General features: G+C 42.2%; 2 protein-coding genes across 3 annotated transcripts; both read right to left on the bottom strand.

The window, feature by feature from the left end:
- Window positions 1–1,986: 1,986 nt before the first annotated feature.
- LOC111970358 (mitochondrial import inner membrane translocase subunit Tim17-A) lies at window positions 1,987–8,073 on the bottom strand. 2 transcript variants are annotated; one of them, XM_023997046.2, is made up of 7 exons: window positions 7,995–8,073; window positions 6,559–6,658; window positions 6,016–6,044; window positions 5,701–5,764; window positions 5,468–5,596; window positions 2,737–2,847; window positions 1,987–2,605 (listed from the first exon to the last, which is right to left on the bottom strand). In XM_023997046.2, the coding sequence occupies exons 1-7, from the start codon at window positions 7,995–7,997 to the stop codon at window positions 2,532–2,534; spliced, it is 510 nt and encodes a 169-aa protein (XP_023852814.1). In that variant the 5' UTR covers window positions 7,998–8,073; the 3' UTR covers window positions 1,987–2,531. The 2 variants fall into 2 exon arrangements, with proteins under 2 accessions (XP_023852814.1, XP_023852823.1); XM_023997055.2 differs by lacking the exon at window positions 6,016–6,044.
- Window positions 8,074–11,868: 3,795 nt separating this feature from the next.
- Window positions 11,869–17,456, bottom strand: lmod1b (leiomodin 1b (smooth muscle)). Its single transcript, XM_023997034.2, has 3 exons — window positions 16,953–17,456; window positions 12,566–14,362; window positions 11,869–12,471 (listed from the first exon to the last, which is right to left on the bottom strand). The coding sequence occupies exons 1-3, from the start codon at window positions 17,211–17,213 to the stop codon at window positions 12,445–12,447; spliced, it is 2,085 nt and encodes a 694-aa protein (XP_023852802.1). The 5' UTR covers window positions 17,214–17,456; the 3' UTR covers window positions 11,869–12,444.
- Between the last annotated feature and the right edge of the window lie 298 nt (window positions 17,457–17,754).

The following is a 17,754-nucleotide window of genomic DNA, read 5'->3' as shown; positions in this document are numbered from 1 at the left end:
AGAAATTGATAACAAGAAGATTGTGGGAGCTGTATTGTTACAGTACAGCCTTTGATATTATTGACCATAACCTGTTATTGAAAAAACYTACAGTATGTGTTATTGCTTTTCAACCTCTGCCATATCATGGATTCAGAGTTATCTATCTAATAGAACAGAGTTTTATTTAATGGAAGCTTCTCTAATGTTAAACATGTAAAGTGTGGTGTACTGCAGGGGAGCTCTCTTGGCCATCTAATGTTCTCTATTTTTACTAATGACCTACCACTAGCCTTAAGTAAAGCCTGTATGTCTATGGATGCTGATGATTCAATATTGTACACGTCAGCAACCACGGCTAGTGAAATCACTGCAACCCTAAACAAAGAGTTGCAGTCAGTTTTAGACTGGGTGGCCAGTAATACACTGGTCCTGGACATCTCTAAAACACTGTATTTGGTACAAAACATTCCCTAAGTTCTAGACATCATCTGAATCTCATAATGAATAGTGTGACTGTTGAGCAAGTTGAGGAGACTAAATTACTTGGTGTTACCTTGGAATGTAAACTGTCATGGTCAAAACATATTGATTCAATGGTTGTAAAGATGGAGAGAAGTCTGTCCTTGATAAAGAAATGCTTTGCTTTTTTGACACCACACCCCAGATATCAAGTTTTGCAGGCTCTAGTTTGATCTTATCTTGATTATTGCCTAGTCATATGGTCAGGTGCTGCAAAGAAAGACCTAGCAAACTGTTGCTGGCCCAGAACAGAGCAGCATGTCTTGGTCTTCATTGTAATCAGAAGGCCAATATCCATACTATGCATGCCAGTCTCTCTTGGTTAAAAGTAGAGGCTGACTGCGTCGCTTCTTGTTTTTCTAAGAAACAATGTGTTGAAAATTCCAAATAGTTTGCAGTCAACTTACAACACTGACACACACCTACCCCATAAGACATGCCACCAGGGTTCTTTACACAGTCCACAAATCTCGAACTAATTCAAGGAAACGCACAGTATTATATAGAGCCATGATTGCATGGAACTCCCATCTCAGATTGCTCAAGTGAACAGCAAACCTGGCTTTCAAAAACAGATAAAGCAACACCTCACGGCACAACGCAATCCCCTATTTGACCTAAATATTTTGTGTATATGTGTGTATTGACATATATACTGAGTGTACAAAACATTAAGTACACCTTCCTAGTATTGCCCTCAGAACAGACTAAATTCATGAAGGCATGGACTCTACAAGGTGTCGAAAGCATTCCACAGGGATGCTGGCCCATGTTGACTCCAATGCTTCCCACAATTGTGTCAAGTCAGCTGGATGTCCTTTGGGTGGTGGAACATTCTTGATACACAAGGGAAACTGTTGAGCGTGAAAAACACAGCAGCGTTGCAGTTCTTGACACAAACCAGTGCGCCTGGCACTTACTACCATACCCGTCGAAAGGCACTTAGATCGATTGTCGATCACCCTCAATGGCACACGTACACAACCATGTCTTAATTGTCGAGGATTAAAAATCCTTCTTTAACCTGTCTCCTCCCCTTCATCTACACTGATTGACATGGATTTAACAAGTGACATCAATAAGGGATCATAGCTTTCACCTGGTCAGTCTCAGAGTAGATGTCTGTAATCTTTTGTACACTCAGTGTATACTGTATGTAACTGAGCCTAGACACCACTGAATATAAATGACGGCCTAGAATAATAGGTCTTTAGTTCTATTTTTTGTTTTTATGTCACGTTTCATGATTTGTATGGACCCCAGGAAGAGTAGCCGCACAATCCACATGATGAGCATACTCATGAAGTTGCACTCCGTGATAATTTGAAGGTAAAATAAAAGCTACAAAATAATTGTATTTGACCAATTTTATTCTTGTTTAATTCAATCTGTCATACAGATACGTTGTATCAACCCCTTGCATGAGGACCATAAGTCACTATAAATCCTAAGATTTCAGGGACAGCATAATGAATTGTTTGCCTATTATACCATTCAATAAAAGCAATTCATAAAATGCCCACTTACATTTTAAATTTACAAAATGGCGAGCACAAGCACAGGATATGATGAACAAGGCAAATAAGCAAAACATGTCAAATGCATGCAGGAAAGCCTATATATACACACATACGAAAAACATTATACAAGTTTGGAAGGGTCCATCTGAGTTGATATTGACATAGCCATGGCAGTGCCCTTGGCTCAACATCAGCTCCAGTGTATCTGGCACACTTGCAGGGTAGGGTATTACATGCATGTATGATTGTACAAACTACAAACTTTTCCCTCGTCTCCAGTTCAGATATTTTAACCAATGTAGGGTGAACTACGCACAACTGACAAGGCTGAAGATGGTAAAAGGCAAATCTGTACATGGCTCCGGGGGGAGAAAGTGTGAATTTGCCCTTTAGTTCTGACCCAGTCCATTATGTTAGGTGCAATTGCGTATTGTGTAGTATTTGTCCTCCATTTCTCCAGTGTAACTTCAGCAAGGAATTCAAAAAGGCCTAGAGACTGAGAGGGACCTCTCACTGGTACTGTCTGTAGTCTCCTCCAAAGGAAGGGGCAGGCATGGGGGCTGGCTCCTCAGCAAACTGGGGACCTGTATAAAGAGGAGAAGAGGTGAGATCAGGGATAATCTATTGAAAAGACAACTGGGCAGTCATTTGCATTCTCTATAAGCCTTCATTGAAGCCCTGAGAATCATCTATAGCATAGCTCAGTGACACTCACCAGTTGGGAACTGTGATGAAGCAAATCTAGTGAGCAGGATCCCAGCACCCTCTATCAACGCCAGCAGTATACCTCCCATTGCTGCAGAGCCCACCATGGCCACAGGTCCATCTGAAGAGAACAGTAGAGAAATCAGAAAAAAAGACTAGCCTTGACAGTAAACCAAAACACAACATTTACAGTGCACTGTGAAAGTAAATCAGACCCTGTTCCCTTTTTCCTCATTTTATTACGGTACAGCCTGATTATAAAATGGATTAAATATTTTTCTTCCTCTTATCAATCACACACAATACCCCATAATGACAAAGCGAATGTTTGCAAATGTATTAAAAACAGAAGTATTCAGACCATTTGATATAAGACTTGAAATAGAGCTCCGGTCCATCCCATTTCCATTGATGATCCTTGAGATGTTGCTACAACTTGATTGGAGTTCAGCGGTGGTACATTTAATTGATTGGACATGATTTGGAAAGGCACACACCGGTCTATATAAGATCCCACAGTTGACAGTGAGGTCGAAGGAATTGTCCGCAGAGCTCCGAGACAGGATTGTGTCGAGGCACAGATCTGGGGAAGGGTACCAAAAAATGTCTGCAGCATTGAAGGATCCCAAGAACACAGTGGCCTCCATCATTCTTAAACGGAAGAAGTTTGGAACCACCAAGACTCTTCCTAGAGCTGGCCGCCCACACAAAGTGAGCAATTGGGGGGAGAAGGGCCTTGGTCAGAGAGGTGACCAAGAACCCGATGGTCAATGACAGAGCTCCAGAGTTCCTCTGTGAAGATGGGAGAACCTTCCAGAAGGACAACCATCTCTGCAGCACTCCACCAATCAGGCCATTATGGTAGAGTGTCCAGACAGTAGCCACTCCTCAGTAAAAGGCACTAAAGGACTCAGTCTCTCGGTCCCTGCTTTGATGCACCTGTACTGACCTCGCCTTCTGGATGATAGCGGGGTGAACAGGCAGTGGCTCGGGTGNGGGTGAACAGGCAGTGGCTCGGGTGGTTGTTGTCCTTGATGATCTTTATGGCCTTCCTGTGACACCGGGTGGTGTAGGTGTCCTGGAGGGCAGGTAGTTTGCCCCCGGTGATGTGAGGTCTGCKCAACGCATCACCGGGGGCAAACTACCTGCCCTCCAGGACACCTTCTACGTCTGTAGAAAACCTGGCACCATCCCTACGTTGAAGCATGGTGGCGGCAGCATCATGCTGTGGGGATGTTTTTCAGGGACTGGGAGACTAMTRAGGATCGAGGGAAAGATGAAAGGAGCAAAGTAAAGAGATCCTTGATGAAAACCTGTTCCAAAGCATTCAGGACGTGACTGAGGTGAAGGTTCTCCTTCCAACAGGACAAAGACCCTAAGCACACAGCCAAGACAATGCAGAAGTGGCTTCAGAACAAGTCTCTGAATGTCCTTGAATGGCCCAGCCAGAACCCAGACTTGACCCCGATTAAACATCTCTGGAAACCTGAAAATAGCTGTGCAACGACGCTCCCCATCCAACCTGACAGAACTTGAGAGGATCTGCAGAGAACAATGGGAGAAACTTCCCAGATACAGGTGTGCCAAGCTTGTAGCGTCATTCCCAAGAAGACTCGAGTCTGTAATCGCTGCCAAAGGTGCTTCAAAGTACTGAGTAAAAGGTCTGAATACTTATGTAAATGTCATAGTTTTTTTATTTTTTAATAAATTAGCATAATTTTTTAAAAACCTGTTTTTGCTTCGTCGTTATAGGGCATTGAGTGTAGATTGATGAGGAAAAAAATGTGTTAATACATTTTAGAATAAGGCTGTAAGGTAACAAAATGTGGAAAAAGTCAAGGCGCCCGAATACGTTCTGAATGCACATTGAGTGAAAAAACACTATGCCTACACAAATGTTCAGAATTTAAATGCACATATTGTGGGTAGTGGGTATATTTGAGAGGGGAATAAGCATGGGAAAATACATAGCTGTGTTAAACAAGGAACAAACGGTGCAAATGTTCTTATAAGATACCGTACGAGGGCGTTTTGTTGCGAGTATGATGTGGGATGGAGAAAAATATGAAGGTCCTTCACAGCAATGCTGTCGCTTGTGGACTTGAAATGAGAATTACTAACCAAATGAGTCCCACCATTACGCCGGCGTAAGTCTGTGTGATTAACGGCGGCTGAGCTAGAGCAGTGTTTGTGAGACAAGGGCCGATCCCGAAGCCGGGTCCTTTTTAGAAACATTTCTGTAGAGTCTGAATGGTTTGAGCCACAAACTATTACAATCTATCTATGAAAAGAAGAGACATGCTTTGTTCTATGACGCTCACACGCTACACAAGAGTCATTAGAAGGGGTTAATCTACATAAAAGATCATATTAGTGTCTATAATAAACTCACAGTTGCCATCACAAACTCCTACAATTTGTCACTGACTAGTTGGATATTCATTTCCCAGTGAGCAAACAATTTCTGTACTTACAGCCTTCATATAAATTCATTTTTATCCGGTTTTTGCTTTGAATGACCTTGTTTTTTTATTGACACTTGTTAATAAAACTCACGAATGCAATTATTTATGTGAAATTGTTTTGTGTTCTACTTGTAGCCCTGGTTGTCCTGTAAAGAACATGGTAAAACACTTCATTGTGAGTCTAAACATAAGGGTTGGACATGCAGATATATTAAAGTCAGATAAAAGTGATTTCTGCTGGGGTCTTGGGACTGATAGGGTTAAATTATCACTCACTTCTTGCTGCGAGGATGGCTCCAGTCATGGCCCCGCTTGTGATGGAGTTCCAGGGGTCCTCTTTCTCCCGTACCTTTACCAACCCACAGTCAATCATGGAGAAGAGGCCTCCCCATACTGCAAAGCTACCTACAATAAAAACAGAATCCACAGAAAGCAACAATGCATTACACTCAGAGAATAAAATAAGGACCAAATATGGCAAATACGTTTCAATTTGAATGTGCACTCACCCCCCAACTGTGGGGCTCTGGTTTTGATGGCAGTCATGCTACCTTTCAATCGGTGGCTCATCCCCTGAGAACAGAAAGAAGATGCATCAAAACTCCTCATTCGTCACACCTCACTTAACCCCCTTTCATGACTCCAATTTCATTCCATTGAACCATTAGAGGTCTCCATTAGCCATGTGTAGCAAATGACAGAAGGCTGCACAAATGCTCTGTTTAAAACACAGAATAGAACTAACGTGCAATACTGTTTAGGAAAAATGTAGAACTTAACTCATAAGCGAGAAACAAAATGTCAAATACAAAAGGCACACTTACTGTAAGCAGTTCAGGAACGTTGCACCCGGCTGTATTTTAAGAAACACAGAAAAGTGGAATGGAACAATGGAAATGTGAGCGCAAGGTGAGAGGATGTGTCGTAGTGTAACAGTCGGGTGCAACTTCGCTAAACTGCGCAAAGTATGTATATCTCTTGTATTTGAAACATTCTTTCTCGCTTATATGAAAGTTCCAAAGATTACCAAACCGTAACTTTAGCAAGGATTAACAATGTTTCTAAATGTTAAAACAAAGCGTTGGGATTGTAGTTCACATGGAGCCAGCTGTCCTCCAAACCATCCATCACCTGAAAACCCAAGACGGGGAAGGACTGTATACCACCTTGGGTTCTCCAGAGCCACACCTCACTATGCCCAACTCATTCAGCAAAGTGCTAAATTCTTTGTCAAACAAGTGCTGTAATTGACAGGCATTTTCATAAGTTAAAATGTAACTGTTCCTTCAAGTTACAAAGGCTGTACCAAACATAGCTGTCAACTTAATTTTGCACATGGGTGAATTTATTTACATGGCTTTACATACTGAAGGTGAATTTCTGAAGCCCTTGACTGCCTGGAAGATCCCTCCTCCAATGGCCCCCATGGTGAAAGCACCTCCACAGTCGTCCACAATTCTCCACGGACTGCAAAAACACAGTGTGTTCAATAAACACAGATAACCACACCACAGGTATCTAACAGTTTTTCTTCAGGGTCATGGGTGCATTTAACTTTGATGCAACCAATATAGTTTTTACACTGTGCTGGAATGTAAAAAAATAAATTAAAAAAAGAACTCTTGGATCAAGGCTAGAGTGCATTTAAAATGCATGAAAAATGTTTTGATTGACACACTGAGTAGATACCGGTAGGCTAACCATAGATACATACTGCTTTACTCATCTCATATGTATATACTGTATTCTATTATATTTAGTCAATACCACTCCGACATTGCTCGTCCTAATATTTAAATATTTCTTAATTCCACTTTTACTTTTCAGATATGTGTATTGTTAGATATGGTTGGAGCTAGGAACATAAGCATTTTGCTACACCCGCAATAACATCTGCTAAATATGTGTATGTGACCAACACATTTGATTTAGCTAATGTAGTTGCTTGAAACGTAGCTAAGCTGTGCTAGCAGCACATACCTTACAAACTACTAATAGCTAGCTAGCCCTTACAATTGCTAGCTAGCATATCACTTTATTTTCAGCTTTAACTAGGCAAGCCAGTTAAGAACAAATTCTTGTTTACAATGACGGCCTACCGGGTAACAGTGGGTTAACTGCCTTGTTCAGCGGTAGAACGACATATTTGTACCTTGTCAGCTCGGGGATTTGATCCAGCAACCTTTCAGTTACTGGCCCAACGCTTTAACCACTAGGCTACCTTAACGAGTAGATGAACGTTTGTGAGATAGCTAGTTAGTTACTATTATACTTAATATGATATATTAATGTACTAGGTAGCTATGCTTTCTCATGTGGATGGAGCATGCAGACATTACATCACACACTATGAAATGATTGAGCAACCACAATCCATAGTTAGCAGGCTAGTAAAGTAGCAGGGCTAGCTAGTTACTTGTGAACCGTGAACGTGGGAAATATCTAATCCGACTAATTTGTGGTGAATAGTGTGGATCACACAACGTATGCGTGAAATTATACGATTTTAACGTCGTTACCACCACCAACGTTTAAACGCTCAACAAGGTCATTGAAGAGTGCTTCCCAACAACGAACATGGCTTGCTTGCTAGCTAGCTGCGTTAGCTAGATAACTAATTTAATTAGCTAGCATCGTTAGCTTAGCTGAATATCTTCGGATTTGGGGGTTTAAATATTCGTTTTGATGAACGATATATTGATTGTATATTTTAACAGGTTATATATGATGTTAGGACACCATAATAACAAGACCGGTAAAGCTGTCTTGCACTTTAGTTAGCTAGCTAGCTACCAAGACTCACCATGGCTCCCGTGCGTATTCCTCCATTTTGTTATTTCAATGGTCCTCCAGTCGTCACTAGTTACCACAGCCACAAAGTCATAAACCCCGCCCATTTCTACCATTTCTCTTCATAAAATGGGATTTTAACCCTAACCTTAACCACACTACTAACCTTATGCCTAACCCTAACCTTAAATTAAAACCAAAAATAAATGTTTTACTATATAGCCACTTTTGACTTTGTGTCTGTGCTTGTTCCCCCTGATGTAACTGCCAACAACAACCGGAGAAACGACTACGTCATCACTAAATAAATAATGTAGCTATTGCAATATTACATTTTAATTGAATATTTTATCACAGAGTTTATAAACCCAGAAGCGCAACATCGCAAAACTTCCAGGAACGCTTGCGAAGCAGACTAAGCAGACCAGGCAGGGGTTTGAGAAGTCACTGGCCTGTTCCGAGATGGATAGCGTCAAACCCGTGATGTATCATGAGTAAATTGTGACTGACTGATCTACAAATAATAATGAGTCGTTATTTATGATGCAAGGTCATTTGTAGATCAGTCAGTCGGCAGTCACCTGCACTGTCAAACAAGGCGAATCAGAGAAGTGAAAAATTATTCCCAGTTGTTAATTTTCTCAATCTAAATGCACAACTTAGATTTGAGACAATGTAGTTGTAGTTTAACATATTATTACTCCAATACCGCTCAACACCACAGTGCCCACGAAGCTCATCACTAAACTAAATTCTTCTTGAACTGCACTGTTGGTTAAGGGCTTGTAAGTAAGCGTTTCACGGTAAGGTCTACACTTGTTGTATTTGGCGCACGTGACAAATAAAGTTTTATTTGATTTGATTTCGTGAACATGAKAAACTGTCAGGTTTAAATTTTTCATAAAAAACTCTATATATCGAAGGAGTGCCTTTGATTTGACAACTTGCACTTGCGCAGTTCGGCGCGGAACAACCATTAGACCCTTTTTATAGGGCTTGTTCGATATTGCAGCCGACAGTGCAGGCGGATGCCGGCTGACTGATCTGCAAATCACCTTGCGTCATAAATAACTAGTTATTAATATTTGTAGATCATTCAGTCAGACACAATTTACCCGTGATACATTACAGCTTTTATGCTCTCGAACACGGCCACAGTCTATGGTTAGACCCGATTACATATTTCTGCGCATGAGCTTAGCTAGCCAACGTGACGTCGCCATGAAATCGCGATCAGGGATTTCAATTGGAGAAGCAGTTTCTAGCTTCATACTGTACTGTCTGTAGTTTTATCTTCGTCTATACCTCTTCACTAAAATAGAAAGTCAAGACAAACTCTGGGCCCTATTATGGTCAGAAAAAACTCCTGGCCCTTTAAGAATTTAATTGATTTTCTGAAAACTAGTTGTCATCTAGCTGTCCAAAGACTATTTTTGGTTAAAGACTCCCCAAAGACCAAACTCTTTCTTTATAATCTAATTTGAATTATTAGTGCRCCAAGTTTTTCCTGAGCACTGACCTGACCAGGAAAAAACGGTCAAATCACATRAAAGACTCTAGTCCTACACTTCAGATGTTCCATCCAATCTGGGGTGGCAGGTAGCCTAGTGGTTAAGAGCAGTAAACAAAAGGTTGCTGGTTCAAATCCCTGGGACGACTAGGTGAACAATCTGTCAACATGCCCTTGAGCAACGCTCTATTCACTCTGGATAAGAGCATCTGCTAAAATGTCAATCTTGTCAGATCATATGGAAAAACTCATGGCCCAAGTTATAAAGTGTAATTACACAAGCTGATCATTTCAGGAATAGCCCACTGTTTGGGCTATTACACAAGCTGATAATTTTCAGATTCCTTCCTACCCCACTCCCCATCAGACCAGCGTTCATGGGGAGAGTCAGACAGACCGCTGGCCCACTTCCCATTATTAGGAACGAGAAAGGAATGAATCACAGTGCAACTCCTCATTGAGAAATGACCAAATATAGGCATTTCATGGATGCAGAGGTTTAGGCCAAGCAGTCGAGATGTAAACTGACCTGTTGCTATCCCTCTCAACCCCAAGTGCACTGGCCGGTAGAGAGCAATGCTTTTCCACTGCCTTGAACATGATGTCCTTAAAGGAGCCATCTCACAACTTCTCAAATGTTGTCAGAACTAGTAGCAGTGCTTGACTTGGAGTGAAATAGGTGCCGGGACTCCTTTGGGATGCCGCTACTGTTTATATTTAGGCACTTTTGAGCTAATATTCTATAAGAGGCGCAGGAGCTCTAGCAGTAGAAACATTGAGGTGCCGGTACTCCGCTCGAGTGAGCTCCCACCCAAGTCAAGCACTGGTAGTAGACAGTCCCCTCTCTTTTGTTGGTTGTGTGAAGGACATGATCTTGTGGGAGAGAACTTGTAGAGTATACTGTACTGTACTCTCCAACTAAAGTTCACATTCCATTTAGTCTTGTCTGCCAGCCATGTGTACAGAAATGGAAATCAGATTGACATTACAGTATACACACACAACAGTGCATCAGATCATTAGCTTTCTGTTCCCAAGGAACACTTCAGTGCTCTCTGTGTGTGTACACAAACATTTTATTAGGATCCATTTGACATTGTATACTCGGCATGGCACACAGAATGGTCCATTCGGTCACAAAGCTTCAATATCATTGCAGGTTACAGGGCTCTACCAAGACAACATATCTTATATAGATGCTGGAAATGATTTCTGATTCTGTCAACCAAGCAATAGACAGGCATAGCCTACTGAATACTTCTCAAGCAGAAGAAATTGTATTAAGATTAAAAATGGGAATGTCCCCCTGAAAGGAAAATATTTTTTAATAGATGTTTAACATTTAAACAAAATACAGTAAATGTATCCCTAGCATTTTCTTTGTATCAGTACTGTACTATAATGGATAGATATTACCTCATCCTGTATCTTATTATTAGACTAAGTATGTTTACCTTTATTCTTGTTGTACTTCATTGCAAAGTTGTTAAAATATAGTTTATTATATTACACTTTCAATTGCAAACATATCAGTACTTTTTATTAAAGGTATACAAGCTCTGTAAGTAAAGTTAGTGAAGTCCAATATGACAGAGAAAACACATTATGCATACAAATAGTCAATAGTCACTTTTAGAGCAGCGAGACACTCTGTACAACATCACATCCAATTTTAAAGTTTTTTCAAATGTATTATTATTTTGTATTTTATTTAACTAGGCAAGTCAGTTAAGAACACATTCTTATTTACAATGAATGACGGCCTATCCCGGCCAAACCCTCCCCTAACCCTGACGACGCTGGGCCAATTMTGCGCCGCCCTATATGGGACTCCCAATCACGGCTGGTTGTGATACAGCCCGGGATTGAACCAGGGTCTGTGGTGACACCTCTAGCACTGAGATGCAGTGCCTTAGACCGCTGCACCACTCGGGAGCTAGTATTGCATTGCTCAACAAGGCTGCTCTGACATGTTAATAAAATAAACTGTTTTGACATCCTTAGTAGTAAGACATCCAGCCTAGAATATATTTGCATTGTTGTTGCTCTAAATAGTATTCTATGATTTGTTCTCTTTGCTTTTGACAGTGTCGTTTTTTTTCTTCTGTTAGAATTATAATTTTTTGCACTTTAAGCAAAATGTATGAAAATAGCTTTATACATAACGTTGTTATTACTAAAAGGGCGACCATACTTACATCCAAATAAAACTGAACTTCCTTACTGAATCGTTCAAAGAAGACTGGGATTATAGGTTGCTTTTTATGTGAAAACTTTGCCTGAGATGTCAGTCTTGAGATTTGGCAATGACACACATTACAAACCACCTTCTCTCCTCCCCCTGTGAATTATTGAAGTCTAACCCCATTTTAATTCCCTGATAATATACCATGGAGAATCAGCAGTTTTGGCAAAATTCTATGTCACAAGCCACAAGGTGATTCCCTCCACAAATAAATAAACTGTCAAATTACAGTCCAATTTTTCAATGAATGTTAAAGTAGATTTGTATAGAATTGACAGAAAACTGTTTGACCTGCTTGTCAGTTACCACGCCCCCACATTATACTGTACACATCATGCTACATATGCTTGTCAACATACCATATGAACGGCTTCATAATCTAGTGCAAATAACAGGCAAAGTATCAACACAGACAAAGACAGACCAATAGGACCTCAGGGCACGTCCTGCTGAAAAACTCCCTCCACAGGGTCCCTGCGGTCCAGCGTATAGCTTAAGGAGAGAACTCACGGCACAGTGGAAGCCGTGCATCCAATAGAAATCATCTGTTCATTCTCTGCTTGCCTGCCTTATCAACCTCGCAGCACAGTGGTCAGACTGTGTGTCTGTCTATGCATGGGATGTGTAGGAGTTTTGATCCACGCTCAAGACCACCTGTGAGATCTATGTCCTTCCTATTTCTTGGGTTATGGTCTCGATTCCAGAGGACTACTGCAACAGCTTTGGTACCGCAACCTGTAGGAAGAGAGGGGATGGTGTATGGATATGCATATAAATGTGTTACAACTCATTCTATGTCTATCAGCTATTGATCCTTGCCCCATCTTACCTTCTTCAGTTTCTTCATATTGGCACTCCTAATGGAGTCCAGCAGTTGGTCCCTGGAGTTAACACCGGCTTTGTTGGCCTTATCATCCATCTTCCTCTGTGATGCAGGCGTCAGGGAGTTGCGTAGGGAGTCTATGTCCAGCATGGGGGGTGGAGGTGGGGGTGGTCCTCCAGGAGGAGGGGGTGGAGGAGGTCCCCCTCCTGGTCCTCTTTTAGGAGTCAACTTCGGCGAGGGCATTGGTGAGGGATGTGGGGAGGGTTTAGGGGAAGCCTTGGGGGAACCCCGGAGGAATCCTCCAGCAGTTTTGGGGACCTCCAGCGCCCCTTTCTTCTCACCATTGGCCTGGGCCAGCTTCTGCTCCTGTAGGCGCCGCTGTCGCTGCTTGTCCATGTTGCGGCTCAGGATGTTGGTCATGGTCATGCGTGGGCCGGCAAGCTCAAAGCCATAGCCCAGCTTCAGGAGGGTGGTGTTGTCTTTCAATATCTTGGTCATTTCCATTTCTGTCTTGCCCCCACAGATGTGCCTCTGGTTGTGGAAGCGCAGCTCGGTGAGTGTAGTGTTTTTCTGCAAGGCCTGGATCAGGGCCATTATACCCTTGGGGGTGAGAAGGTTCGAGTCCAGGTTGATGCTTGTGATGGACGTGTTGCTGCGCAAGGTGCCAGCGATGGCGTAGGCCACATGGTCGTCAGCACGGCAGTTGGCCAAGGCGAATGTCTTAATGTGGGTGTTTTTATTCAAGGCCTCTGTGAACTGGATGAGTGTTTTAGCCTTGATGACCTCAGAGTTGTTGACGTTGAGCTCGGTCATGGTGGGGTCGTTGCTGCGAACCTGCTCCATGAGGTCATCGAACATGCTGGAGTCCTCGTCTTCTTCCTCCTCTACTTTGGGCTTGCTAGGTGTGCTCTTGTTCGCCACACAGTTCCCACATTGTTCATCACCCTTGATGGATTTTAGTCCTTCATTCAAATCTTTTCCCTTTTTCTCTTCTGTTTCCTTATCTGTGATACTCCTATCTTTCGCTTTCATACTGTCCTTACGTTTTAACACCATGTCTTTCTCATTATCCTTACCATCTTCTTTCACTTTCTCCTTAGGATCTTCCTTCTCCTCTTGCTTCTCACTTCCGCTCTCCTCCTCTTTTGGCGACTTTTGACGCTCAAGTTTCAAGTCAAATTTGTCTTTATTGGGCTTGTCCTTCTCTTCCACTCTGGATTTCTTATCTTCTGGTTTACTCTCTTCAACGTGACTTTGCTTTTCCACCAACTTTGACACAAGTCCCCTTGTCTTGTTTTCACCTCTTTTCCTACTCTCCTCCTTTCTTTCTTTCTCCTTGATCTCCTCTTTTTCCTTTTTCTCCTGTAACTTGGAGATCATTTCTTTTGTCTTATTACTGGTGCTCAATCTATTGTCTCTTTTCTCCTTAAGCTTGCTATCCTCATTTTTCTCTCTTTCTTTGGCATCCTCTTTCTCTACAATGTCCCTACTCTCCCCTCTCCCGAATCTGTCTCTAGTTGTATCTTTCACGTCAGTGTCGCTACTCTCAACTCTTTTGAAGCTTTCTCTAGGGGTCTCTTTCACATCTTTTTCTTTGCTCTCCTCTCTCCTGTATCTACTGGACAGGCTGGCTCTGTCCTCTTTAGTACAGTCCGGGTCTTTGTTATTTCTCTCCACCATCTTGTTCTCTCGTTCAGTGGAGATACTTGATTGCCTCCTGATCCCTCCTCCTTCCTTCCCCTCCTGACTCAGGCCCATCTTCCTCAGGTACTCTTGTTTCCGGCTCTCCTTCTTGGGTTCTCCCTGCAGGAGAAGAAACATTACATAGGGATGTTTCCACAGTGAAGTGAATCTGAATAGTATACTGTACACATTGACGAGACTTTCAAGAATCCACACAACATTCCAAACAGTAATATACTGAACAAAAATGTAAACGCATCATTAAAGTGTTGGTCCCATGTTTCATGAGCAGAAATAAAATATCCCAGAAATGTTCCATACGCACAAAAAGTGTATTTCTCTAACACTTGGAGAACAAATTTGTTTACATCCCTGTTAGTGAGCATTTCTTCTTTGCCAAGATAATCCATCACCGGACAGGTGTGGCATATCAAGAAGCTGATTAAATAGCATGATCATTACACAGGTGCACCTTCTGCTGGGGCCAATAAAAGGGCACTAAAAATGTGTAGTTTTGTCACACAACACAATGCCACAGATGTCTCATGTTGAGGGAGAGTGCAATTGGCATGTTGACTGCAGGAATGTCCACCAGAGCTGTTGCCAAATAATTGTATGTTAATTTCTCTACCATAAGCCGCCTCCAACGTCGTTTTAGTGGAATTGGCAGTACATCCAACTGACCTCATAACCGCAGACCACGTGTATGGCGTCGTGTGGGCGAGTGGTTTGCTGATGTCAACATTGTGAACAGAGTGCCCCATGGTGGCGGTGGGTTATGGTATTGGTAGGCATAAGCTACGGACAATGAATACAATTGCATTTTATCAATGGTCTTGAGGCACTGCCCCATGTCGCAAGGATCTGTACACAATTCCTGGAAGCTGAAAATGTCCCAGTTCTTCCATGGCCTGCATACTCACCAGACATGTCACCCATTGAGCATGTTTGGGATGCTCTGGATTGACATGTACGACAGCGGGTTCCTGTTCCTGGCAATATCCAACAACTTTGCACAGCCATTGAAGAGGAATGTGACAACATTCTACAGGCCACAATCAACAGCCTGATCTATGTGAAGGAGATGTCGCATTGCATGAGGCAAATGGTGGTCACTGGTGGACACTGACTGTTTTTTTGATCAACGCCCCTACCTTCAAGGTATCTGTGACCAACAGATGCATATCTGTATACCCAGTCATGTGAAATCCATAGATTAGGGTCTAATGATTTTATAAAAAATTGACCTATTTCCTGCTATGAACTATAACTCAGTACATTTCATAATTGTTGCATGTTGCATTTAAATTTTTGTTCAGTAGTTGTCTACGGTATCATTCAATTTGAATCAAGATATTGTGTTTCATGTGTGTTTAATTTGTCAATGTGCCTTGCCTGTTATGGTCATCCCTGCATGGCCACCATTCTATGATGTCAACTAGCAACAGCCCTATTACGATGATTAATCACAGGCCTGTCCTCCAGCTCCAAATCCAAATCAGTCTGTATCCTTGATTATGTAACCCTGTAACCCTTTGTTTACCAATGATTACACAAAAACATGCATTTGCTCATTCATGTTCTCTAGAAATATTAATATTAAATATTAAAACGAGTCTTGGTAATACCAGTCTAGTTTTATTTCAAGGATATTTATGAAGAATAACATATTGGCTCCCTGAGAGCACAGTATGACATAAACTATGATATAATCCCACAGCATGTAATGTAAACTTGACATTATATACCATGATTTTACAGTGTGCACGGGGGAGCCTTTTTATAGTGCAGAAATACATTTGCAGAGCAGACAAGTGTTTGATTTGTGAGCCTTGCTCCATCTGTTTTGCTGTGCAAGGCTGTGGCCCTGGCAGATGTGTCCTTAAAAGGCGGTAAGGAACAATCAACCAAGGAATTCTATCAGGCCGGGATTAAGAAGCTCCACAGGGCCCAGGCTCGATCATCTGAAGTGCCCTTTTCTATACACTTCCAACGGCTACCTCATGGCTCGTTTTCCCCCTACCTGGTGGGCCCTATGTCAAAAAGCTGTCAGCTACAAAAACTAAATATATTTGACCTATAAACTAGAAAGCTACTACAATCTGACATCTCTGTATCTTTAAGCATTTCCTCTGTTTACCACAGGAGACTTGAGCGAAGAATGTGAAAGCCTCTGAGGGGTATACAATAATGTTTTTTCTGGCATTAGAACTAGCAGCAGTGGATCATGATTTATGTGGAGCATGAGCTGCTGGAATCTTTTGCAAGGTCCCGTTGGCAGGGGAATAAATATCAGAAGTATCATCAAAATACCTGTTCAAGAAACACTAACCTAAATGAACTATTAGACATTTGTGAATTGTAATTTGTTTCTCTGGCTTCCAACAGCCAGTCCTATTAACCAAAATGTGTTTTATTATAGTATAACAGTTACGTGAAACGGGTGGAGCTGATGTGAGGGGGTTGAAAGTAGTCTCGATATGAAAGGATGTGATCAACTTCCACCACTAAAGGTTTTGTCAACATCGCTGAGATTAAACAGATTTATCAGTTAAGGGATAAATCACGTAGATTAACATAGGATAAACACCTAAAGTGACAGATCGTGTCAGTAAAGCATCTCAGAAGGCAGACTTTAGACCATCTCAGTCTCACACATAATAAACATGAACTGTGGGGGTTCCACTGACTTGATGTTCAGTTATCATACCTCAATAGACTGTTCCCTTTGGCTGAGCTTCCCTGGACGCTCTCGGCTGTCCAGCTTAGCATCCCGGTCCCGGACAGCGTTAGTGGCAGGCTGTTCTATGACTATTCCCTCGTTGGGATCCAGGTCCGGTATCACCAACACCTCCTTCTCCAGCTCCTCCATCTCCTCAGGGGACAGGTTGGACAGCAGGTTGTCCAGATCAGGGTCCTCGCTCACCTGCCGCCCCGTTCGCGTCAGTCCCCTAACCTTCCTCCTGGACATGGTTACCTCTGGCTGGAGAACACTCAAAGAAAATACCCTCGGAGCAGAACAGATGTAAAGGGTTTGTAGCCTACGAGTTGTATGGTATCTCCTTTAGAATATTGTTCTTTCCTAATGTAGGAGCCTGCAGAATATCGGCCATGGGCCGAAGGTGGTGTCTCTCTCACTGAGACGCCACCAGAGGCATCAATTTTAGTGCTAAGAGGGAGGACTAGAGACTCGGCTTGCAGTCAGGTACCAGTATGGAGTGTTAGCCTATCATGAAAGTTGGTGTGTGAGGCTGGGACATTCTTTGAAATCCTGTGAAACTGCATGTCCATATTTAGTGTAGGGTACATAGTCCTTTAAAGGCAAAGGGAAGGGCTGAGTTTACCAGAAATGCCAAAGCATAGTATAACACAGAGCTACTTCCTCTTTCATGATTACAGCATTACTTCAAGAGGGTTCGGTGTTCAATCAACACAGGCTTCCTAAAAACAAACCTGTAAAGTTGAATTTCTATTATAAGATGTGTCCATGCTATTGAGGTGTTTTATTACAT

Source organism: Salvelinus sp. IW2-2015, linkage group LG1 (assembly GCF_002910315.2).
Source record: "Salvelinus sp. IW2-2015 linkage group LG1, ASM291031v2, whole genome shotgun sequence".
In the NCBI taxonomy this organism is placed as follows: domain Eukaryota; kingdom Metazoa; phylum Chordata; class Actinopteri; order Salmoniformes; family Salmonidae; genus Salvelinus; species Salvelinus sp. IW2-2015.
Note: the sequence above shows the minus strand (reverse complement) of the source record. Positions and strands in the feature narration are given on the sequence as shown.